This window comes from Sciurus carolinensis, chromosome 14 (genome assembly GCF_902686445.1).
Source record: "Sciurus carolinensis chromosome 14, mSciCar1.2, whole genome shotgun sequence".
Lineage (NCBI taxonomy): Eukaryota > Metazoa > Chordata > Mammalia > Rodentia > Sciuridae > Sciurus > Sciurus carolinensis.
Window position 1 is genome coordinate 14,052,551 of NC_062226.1, and position 9,693 is coordinate 14,062,243.

A 9,693-nucleotide genomic window follows, 5' to 3' on the forward strand; every position below is an offset into this window, starting at 1 on the left:
CTCCTCCCTTCCTAATATCAAACTGAAACCTGCTTTTTTGTAACTCTTTCCCTTTGATCCTAGTTCTGTCTTCTAGACCTTGTGATGTTTGGCCTTTGTCTTACACACATCCTCTGCTGTTTAGAGGTAATGATGTATACCTTCCCTGCCATTCTTTTTCTCCCACTCTCAGCTAATGTCCTTCAGGTGTTCCTTACTTGTTCTGACTACCAGGCCCTCCCAGTGCTGACTGGACTCTTGGACATACAATGGTTGGTAGTGTCCTTATTAACACATAAGCTGAACTTCCCTCCCCCAGGAGCCCAACCATATTGTAGAGCAGTAGTTACATACCTCATATCTTATAACTTTTTCTAGTGTCTCCAAAGAAAACAACTTTTCTTATCAACTTTTTGCTTTACTAAGGGTGCAGATTGCAGGAAAAAAATTTTTTTCATTTGTGTTGCTGCCTAGTTAGGTCTCTCCCAATTTGTGCCTTTAATAGTCTAAAAACTGCCAATCTGCAAAAATTGGAGCTCCCTCCCAGATTGCCCAGTCTCTAACAACTTCTTATGAATTTTCAGCCTTTAATTTTGGAGAGAAAACCATGTGTTTGCCGGCTGGTGAGCAGAGTAGAACTGTAGTCACTTGCCTTTAGGTTTGTTCTGGACTGCAGGATCCTATTATTTAGGATTTTATGAATAAGACTTTTTACCTAGTGCTAGGAATGACTCTTGGCATTCTAGTTCTAAGTGGTAATTGTCAAGTTGTGAATCCTTAGCTAAAGGGTGTACCTTGCCTGGGCTTTAGTTGTTATATTTTAAAAATTTAGATTTTAACTTAGATCATCTGTAAGATCTTTTCTAACTTGGATGGATGTTTTGTGCTTTTATAAAGTTTCATCAGGTACTACCTCCCTCTTACTTGCCAATTAGACTGAAAGCACCCAGGGTCGCTTTATCACTGAGCTACATTCCCAGCCCTCTTTGTGTTTTACGATAGGGGCTTAGGGATTGCTGAGCTTGGCCTTGAACTTGCAGTCCTCCTGCTGCCTCCTGAGTCATTGGGATTACAAGGGTGCACCACTGTGTCTGGCTTCATATTTTCCTTTTTATCAAAAACTTCCATTTAACTCTACATTTACTTGAATTTTATGCTGGTTTTAAATGTACAAAAAAGATTACAGTGACATAAACAGAAGCAAAGTTACCTTCTACTTCATGATCCCTAACTCTCATCCTTGTAGGGTCATCAAGACTCCTGAGATAGCAAACTTGGCCTTGCTTGGCTTTGGAGATGTCTTTGCCCTGCTGTTTGACAACCGCTTCTTGTACATCATGGACTTGCGGACAGAGAGCCTGATTAGCCGTTGGCCTTTGCCAGAGTACAGGAAATCAAAGAGAGGTTCAAGCTTCCTGGCAGGCGAAGCGTCCTGGCTGAATGGACTGGATGGGCACAATGACACAGGCTTGGTCTTTGCCACCAGCATGCCTGACCACAGTATTCACCTGGTGTTGTGGAAGGAGCACGGCTGACACCACAAACCACCACCACTGACTGACTTTGGGTGCCGGGGCTGCAAGTTTTGAGTGCAACCTCTGTGGCAGCCCACTGCATGAACCAAAGTTCTCACCTAATGGTATCATCACGCAGTGCACAATCATTTATCTATGTTTGCCAGGGGCCAGGGCTTAGGGTGGGGGAGGGTTTGTTTTATTGACATATGGCGCAGCATGCTAATGGGGTACACCATTGACTTCATTTGTACTTAGTTATGCTGGTCAGGATAAGAGGATGCTTTTTTGGTTCATCTTACTTGAGTGGAATATTGGTTTTAAGTAAAGAAAGTGAAATGGTTCATTAATCTGCTAATTGGTTGCCTATAAAAATCACATTCAGTCTGTTATTAAAGCTTCTTACCATAGCCTTTTTTTCTTTTGAAGTTGAAGCAAAGGTGCTATGATGTTGTTATAGCAACTTCTCTTACATGGGGCTTAGCTTTTGTAAGAGGTAGTGTTAAAAAGACCATTGAGTCCTGTGACACTCACAAACTTTCCACCAAATACAAGTTCCACAGAACTTCTGTCTTCCAGTGCAAATCTAATTCTATAAATTGTTCACAACTCATTCTAAGCCCTGGTTCTTGGCAGAGTCAGTGTTGGCCATGGTTAACATGTGAGGATCTCTGTAGTTTGTATTTCCATGTGGGAAACACTGGTCCCTTCCACCTGCCTTGATGATAGCACAGGTGCCATGGAGTCACTGAACTGTAAGAAGACTGGGTGTTACATAGGAGCTTTGCAATGTCAGGCACTTCACTTTTGTGGTCCCCAGATTCATTGTCTGTGCACCCAGGTGTTCACCTAAGATTTCTTCCAGTCCAGCATCTACTGAAGTGTGCAGAAGTTGATACTGCAGTTTCGTCTGATCCCTGATTCATTGTTCCTGTCAGGTGGGAGATGAGTTATTAAGGAACTTGATCATATGAAAAGGATGAGTAAAGAGTGAACGTAGAAAATATGAGTTTCCACTTAGAAAACTAAGTAATTCATGTAGTTGAGGATGACAGGAGTCTGAGTTCTGTAGGGAGGCAGTCTGCTAATTGAGAAGGAAAGATGTCTGAATCTGACTTGTCATCTTCCTTTGCTTCAAACTTGACCTGTGGCCTCAGGCAGATTAACTCCCTCCCCACCAAGGAATTGTCCTGAGTTAGTATTTAAAAACCAAAATGCCTAAGGGAGTCACTAGGTACACATAAGTGAATAGAATGTACTGTGGAGCATTGTGCGGAACCCTGGAGAGTACATCTCAGGGCACCTATTCAGCTCTTACTGTTTTGCCATTAACTGAAATAAGCCCAGTGTTGACAGATTGGGGGTTTTTTGTTGTTGTATTTTGGTGGGGTTGTGGCAGGGGGACAAGACTGAACATCTAGAAATCCTCTGATTTTAAAAATATTGACAACTGATTGAAGATAATTTAAAATAAGGTATTCCAAACAAAACATGTCTATGTGGTGCCAGTTTGTGTCCTCTGCTCTCTCACTCTGAAGTTAGGTAATTTTGTGGCAGAGGAAATGTTGTAACATAATTGTCACAAATATTAGGAAGAAAGTAGAGGGAGCATCAGTAAATGCTGTTCCCCTGTGTTACTAGGGGAGTGAGGAGGTGGCATATTTCTTTCCCAGACCTGCCAGGATGTAGTTTGAACATGAACGTAAGAATTGGAACCTCAATTAAAGCCTCTGCCTAGCAATATGACTTATTCCTTGCTTCCTCCCACATAGAGCATATCTTTTGTCAGCTGGGGGAAAAGGGTTGCTGGCAGAAGTGAGAATGCAAACTCTATAGATTGGGAACCCAGTTCTCCCCAAATCTGCATTAGCATAGAGCAAGATGGTGGACTTCAGAATGCTGTGTAGTTAGTAGAGACTTGTGGTTGATTTCGAGGACTGGTTTATTGTCAATAACCATGTTGAAACTCCAGGGGGATAAGGCTAAAGAATAATATCTTCCTTAATATCCAGTTTAATCCATGTCACATTTGAGTTCTGTGCATGAACTCTGCTTTGTCCTAGAAATGGAACTAGAATTGTAGCTGGAATCTTTTGCAGAAGCCCATGGAGACTTTGGACAATAAGGGTAAATCACTTTTTCATTTCCAACCAGCCTGAATAAATAATTTTTGAGATTACTGGTCTAAAGACCATCTCTCCCCTCCACGTCATTTTCAAATTCATCCAATAGCTTCATTTGTGAAAAAATTTTTATTAAAAATGACTGATGTGAAACTTTTAAGTTTTTAGTGGTATGGAAGTTATTGTCAAGTTGGTGCTGCTGGATTTTGACAGCAGTACTTAAGACAGTAATTGGAGTCCTGGCTTTGATTCTTCCTCACACAGGCCTTTATTTCACTTGAGCATTTTATTTAATTGCTTTACAGATGATGAATTGATTGCTAGCTTTTATAAAAAGTAAATGGTAAGCTGGGCATGGTGGTGGACACCTTTAATTTGGCAACTTGGGAGACTGAGGTAGGAGGATCACAAGTTCAAGGCCAACTTAGTGAGACTGTCTCAAAGAAAAGAAAATAGAAGGTAGTTCATCCTTTTTACAAAATAAAGCAAGGCAGGGTCAGAGAAAGGAACAGGCAGAGCATAACTAAAGTTACGCTGTACTTTCTTAGTCTCCTTTGATTGAGTTGAGGGTTGTCTTGTGTACATGGTGACTCTGCTTCTTAGCCTAGAGGCAAGGAAATGACCTTTGCCTCATCTGTGAATATTTTCATTTCTGAAAAATTCTAAGTTATTGATCTGATAGCCCATCCTTTTTTTTTTTTTTTTTAAATGAGGATTGAATGTCTTGGGTGACATTGGCATGGCAGAAGCGAGGGGTTTCTGTCTCTTCTCTCAGGTTCATAAAGGGTACAGTAACAACTTCACTCTCCAGGAGAGAACAGTAGCGCTGAGTGGGTGTGAGGTTTTAGCAGACTTTGTTCCCATTCCATTGAAAGGTAGTTTTCTCTGACTCCATTATTCGAAGTCATAAGTGTTGTAAAATATGACCCTAACCTGATCCTTTAAACCTATCAGAGAAATAAGAAAGACCCTCCAGTGGAAGGACTGGAGATTGAGAAAGTTCCACAGGAAGATACATATATTTGGATAGGTTTTCAAAAGTGAAACACGAGGGGAGCATTACTATTACAATCTGAGGTTTGGACTTCATTTCTCATAGTTTGAAAATTCTTCCATTCTGGCAATTGAAAATGATAAAGTTTGAAGATTATATTTTCATTCTGGTACTGCTAACAGAATGATTACTAGTATGCATTTGTAAAATAAGGAGAAAAGAAAATACCTTTGGAAACAGTATTGTTTTAGACATGAAGAAATTGTATCGTTTAGGTTAGGCATTTTGACTTAACGGAAGCAGACAAGGACAGTGGGGCCTGGATTGATGCATTGCTTTAGCCAAAGCCAGCTGACTCACTGAAGCTGTGATTGTGTTCTGGGTCCGTGGGAGCCTGGGGATGAATCTTCTTACTATCACTCTTACAGTTATCTGTGCCTCTTCCCTGGGCCCTGGTGTATGAGCCACTTGCCTTTCTCTGTAGCGAAGTGAGAAGAATCTGATTGCTACTCACGGATGCAGTCTTGGGTAGGGCACACTGATCCCTTTGCCTTTAGGGACACAGAGTTGTAAGGATAGGAGAGACGCTCTTTAGGTCTGTCCCCTTGACACAGCTTCTCTACCTGTTTATGCTGGTGCTTTTGCCAAGATAATTGGGACAACGGAGACTCTTGAGAATTAGGCAGTCACAGAGTATCTGATGAAAAGAACAGTTTTAACCTTGACAAAATGCCTACTGGCCATCGTTGGCAGTGTCTCTGAACAGAGGCTCCCATGCCTGCTCTAAGAAAGTGAAATCTTTCCAGAGTAAATCCTCCAGTGTATTTCTGAATGGTCCTTGCACCACTCCCATCAGGCTAAGTGATCATGCCCAGTGCAAAATGGTGTTTTGCTGTCAAGTTGTTTCAGTTTCCAGTCTTGCCCAGACCCAGAGCAATTCAGTTGCTTTGTTAGTATTTCAGTCCTGACCAGCGTAAACTCAGTTACTGCGGCCCATGGATTCCAGCTACTTGTGTTCATGAGTGTGCCTAAATAAAAAATGTTTTTGCATATTCAAACCCAGGAAATTATTAATTCAGATGACAAACTCAATGTTTTGGTGTCCTTATACTCACATAGTGAACAGACAGATGTATTTCACTAATTGAGACAGTACTCTTGATGAGAGTGCTCATGGTCCACTTACATACAGCACCATGGTAAAATTCATCAACTCACGTCTCACTAATTTTTGATGTATGTTGTGATCTAGAGGGAATAAGTGAAGTTTATATATGAACTGTGTGGGGTGGGGGTCAGAAGGGATTACTTAAGCAAATAGTGGAGTGATTTGTGAAATAAGATGTTTTTATAAAATGAGAAGTTATTTTCAAGCATCACAGAATCGTTCTTTCACCCATGAGTGATTGTGCTAACTATAAATCATTTATATCTATACGTGAAAGCAGATTCCCTCAATTAGGCAACATTTGGCTAGCCAAGCCCAAGCTATTGTTTGTACTTGAAAGTAATAAAGCTGCATTTCCTTACACACACGTTCTGTAGTTAAGACTTTTGCTTGTTTTTTTTCCAACCAATTTGGACTTTCTCCTTCCTCTAACTAGTTCTCGGTGAGTGTTTTGGGGGCTTGGGGTGTGGCTCAGTTGTAGAGCACTTGGCTATCATGAGAGAGGCCCTGAGTTTGATCTCCAACACTCCCCCCCCCAAAAAAAAATTTAGAATGTGTTTTTAGAAATGGAGCTGCCCTTCCTGTGACCTAAAGAGGCTCTGTTCTGCTTTTTCCTGCATGTTGTAGAGTATAAAGCTCAACAATGTAGCAGTTTCTCAAGGAGATCCAAGAGGGAAAACAGTAAATTTAAAAGCAAAATTGCAAGGAGAAATTTTGGCACCCTTCATGAATAGATGCAAATGGAGGGAAAACTACCATTTTGTAGGTTTTAGATCTTGGAATTTTCTTCTGCCTTCCTCTCCCCTCTTCTAACCAGCGTGTTCTGTGGTGGGTTTATTCTGAATGAGTAGGGCTCTTTGTCCTTTGCTTAGCATGATTCTGTACCTTTGATCTCCCAACAGCACCCTTACAGGGCAGATTGTTTTTTCTTTTCTATTGATGAGAGAGCTGAGGCATGGGAAAGTAATTGTCTAGAGGAGTAGTGGGTAATGAATTTGAAGTCCTGATTTTCAGCTTCCACAGACCTGGATTTTTCCTGCCCTTTTTTCTTTTCCTTCCTTTCCCCCTGCCCCACATCAAATCTCTTCAAACTTGGACGGCTGCCTTCACCACCTGTGTGCATCTTTGAAGTTGTGTTATGATCTATTTGCAAGGGCCTCTGAGCACAAGGCTTGGGTTACCAGCAGGACATATCTAGATTCCTTAACCTAGCATAATGGGAGCCCAGGTAATCTCTTCCTGCAAACAGTATTTGGTATGTGTTTTCTTGCTCTTGTGCTTTGGGCCTATTCTCCCCATCCTAGTGGTAAGTTCTCCATGTTCCTTCCCACTAGTCCTAGGGCCAACCTTTAGAATCCCATTGGCCTCTCACTGTCTTCAAAGCCTCTCCTGACCATCATTCCCCCACTCAGCCCAACCAAGCATTTTTGTCTAGAGTAGTTAGTTTTTCGGGTCATTTGGCAATGAATCTTATGGTATCTTTCATACTTGACAAGCTTTGAACTTTGACCTTTGATCCAAAAATTTTTCAAAATTCAGGTGAATACTCTCTCTGCCCAGAAGCATTTTAAGATTGATAATAGGGATTCCATAATGCTCAATAAGTTGTTGATAGTTTAATAATAATTTTAAATGATAAGTGAACTAAAATAATTTATTGGATTCTCAGGATATTAGAAATTCAGAATGAAATGTCACAAGCAAAATGAAAGACCAATTCCACACAGCTCTTGTTCTCTCAGGCTTTCTGCCACATCCAATCATCATCCAAAGTGTACTCTGTGTAGTTGGACAGAGTATTTTCACATGCTGTGATTAGACATAAATAGTCCTTGCCAGTGGGCTGTTCCTGTCCTTTATGTTTTAACCACATGTTTTCTGTTCTCTGTGGTAAAGATAATCTAATAAAAACTTGTAAGGAATATTACCCAGAGCTGCTTCATCATTACAGTTTTTAATATTATCTTTCAATGTACATGTGTATATTTATGTGACTGCAAAACATTGTTTTATAGTGTGCTGTCAGAAATGTACTTTAAATCTTTATAATCACTGTAATACTTTGCAATACATTCTTTTAGTACTGTAATTTGATTAACTATTCCTGTTTTGGTGGATAATTAGGTAGTTTCCAGTTTTGCTTTCTAGATAATGTTGTAGCAAATTTCTTGTATTTTGTTAGAACAAGTTTCCAGTAGATTTGTTGTTAAAAGCAAAGGAAGAAATTTTAAACATTTTTATGCTACAGATAGGTACGTGCATAAAAATAGTTTTATCAATAGCTACAGAGTGAACATCTGTCTGTCCACTGGCCAAGAAAAACATTTCTTGTGCCCCAGAAACCTACTCTTTGTCTAGGAAAGAACTCTGGCCTTTACTTTATGTTTAGCCTGTAGCTTTCCAAGTGGAAATTGATGTATGTTGTCACAGTGCTGGATCAGTGTTGTTTTTCACCACATCAGTTCTGAGTGGTTGTTTTACTTTTTTAACCCAGGACACTTTACCACTGAGCTACATCCGCATTCTGTTTCTGTTTTTCTTTTCTTTTTTTTTTGAGACAGGGTCTCACTAAATTGCCCAGGCTCACCTTGAATTTATGATCTTCCTGCCTCAACCTCCTGAGTAGCTGGAATTACAGGTGTGTGTCATCACATCTGGCTAATTGATATTTCTTTCACATGTGAGGACAGATTTATGTGCTTATTTGAATTTCTTGGAATTATTCCTGCATCTTTAATCCATCTATTTTTATTACATTTTCAAATTTTGAGAGATTAATCTTGGTTATAAATAAAATTTCACTATTGTATACATTTTAAGAAATATAATTAAACTCAAGGTATATGTTAGTTTTTTTTTTAATTACAGGAAAAGGATGTGTGTCAATTAAACTTAATTGCTATTTGCATACTGTTAATTAATGTAGTGTGTCAAATTATGCATTGTCTGTTAAAGTAGGTCTATTAAAACTCAAACAATGGAGCTAGACAATACTGGATATATAGTATAACCATATGTGTGTGCATATATATATATATATATATATATATATTTAAGTATCCATATCTATATGTTTGCATTATTTGGTGGTATTGGGGATTGAGCCCAGGGCCTTGTACATGCTAGGCAAGCACTCTACCACTGAGTTACATTTCTAGTCCTTTTTATATTTTATTGTTTAGGACAGGATCTCACTAAGTTGTCCAGGCTGGCCTCAAACTTGCCATCCTCCTACCTCAGCCTCCTTGAGTAGTTGGAATTACAGATGTGTGCCACCTTGGCTGGCAGTATTCTTTTAACTTTTTCCCAATGAAGATATATTGCAGGTCATCAATAATATTGAAAGGAAAACACAGCCAGTCCTAAATAAAAATGTTTTTTTCCCCAGAACTAATATGTATTGAAATTAAAATGAATTTATGCAGAAAGGAACCAAGTTCAGATTCCTTCAACATAGGAATCCTGATTGTTCTTCATTAATGCAGAGTCAGGAAGGAGGCGGCCACATGTGCTTTTATATCTCAGGCCCTAAGTTGGGAGATTTTCCATCTCAGTTTTCACAGGATAGCAAACATTCCTGAGTTTGTCAATTCAGATTTAGCTATGTAAGGTGACTCCTGAACTTGCTGATCATTCAAGTTTTAAGGCACCATGGCCTGGACTCTGAGAGGGGATCAGAGAAGTAAGAAAATTAACACCTAAGTGTGTTAGAGGCAATGGAGAGGCAGACATAATAGATGAAGAGATTTGATTGCTTTGTTTTTTCACTTCTCCTTTTCTCTTTGGAGAAAAATAGCTGTGCCTTGTTCTCTGTACACATGTTGGTTGCCTGGTTCTAGTACAAAGTAAACAGGAGGGATGGGTTGCTGGGGTGGAGGGGAGGGGCTTTGATTAGTCTACACTGACTTCCTGTAA

The 9,693-nt window shown here is 39.8% G+C and overlaps 1 protein-coding gene across 1 annotated transcript in view; it reads left to right on the top strand.

Moving 5' to 3' along the window:
- Positions 1–6,143, top strand: part of Fbxw2 (F-box and WD repeat domain containing 2) — a 28,649-nt gene extending 22,506 nt beyond the window's left edge. Inside the window, exon 8 of the mRNA XM_047524471.1 lies at positions 1,226–6,143. Coding sequence (XP_047380427.1) covers positions 1,226–1,514 — 289 coding nt within the window. The 3' untranslated portion in view covers positions 1,515–6,143. The remainder of the gene's footprint in view (positions 1–1,225) is intronic.
- The last annotated feature ends 3,550 nt before the right edge of the window (positions 6,144–9,693 follow it).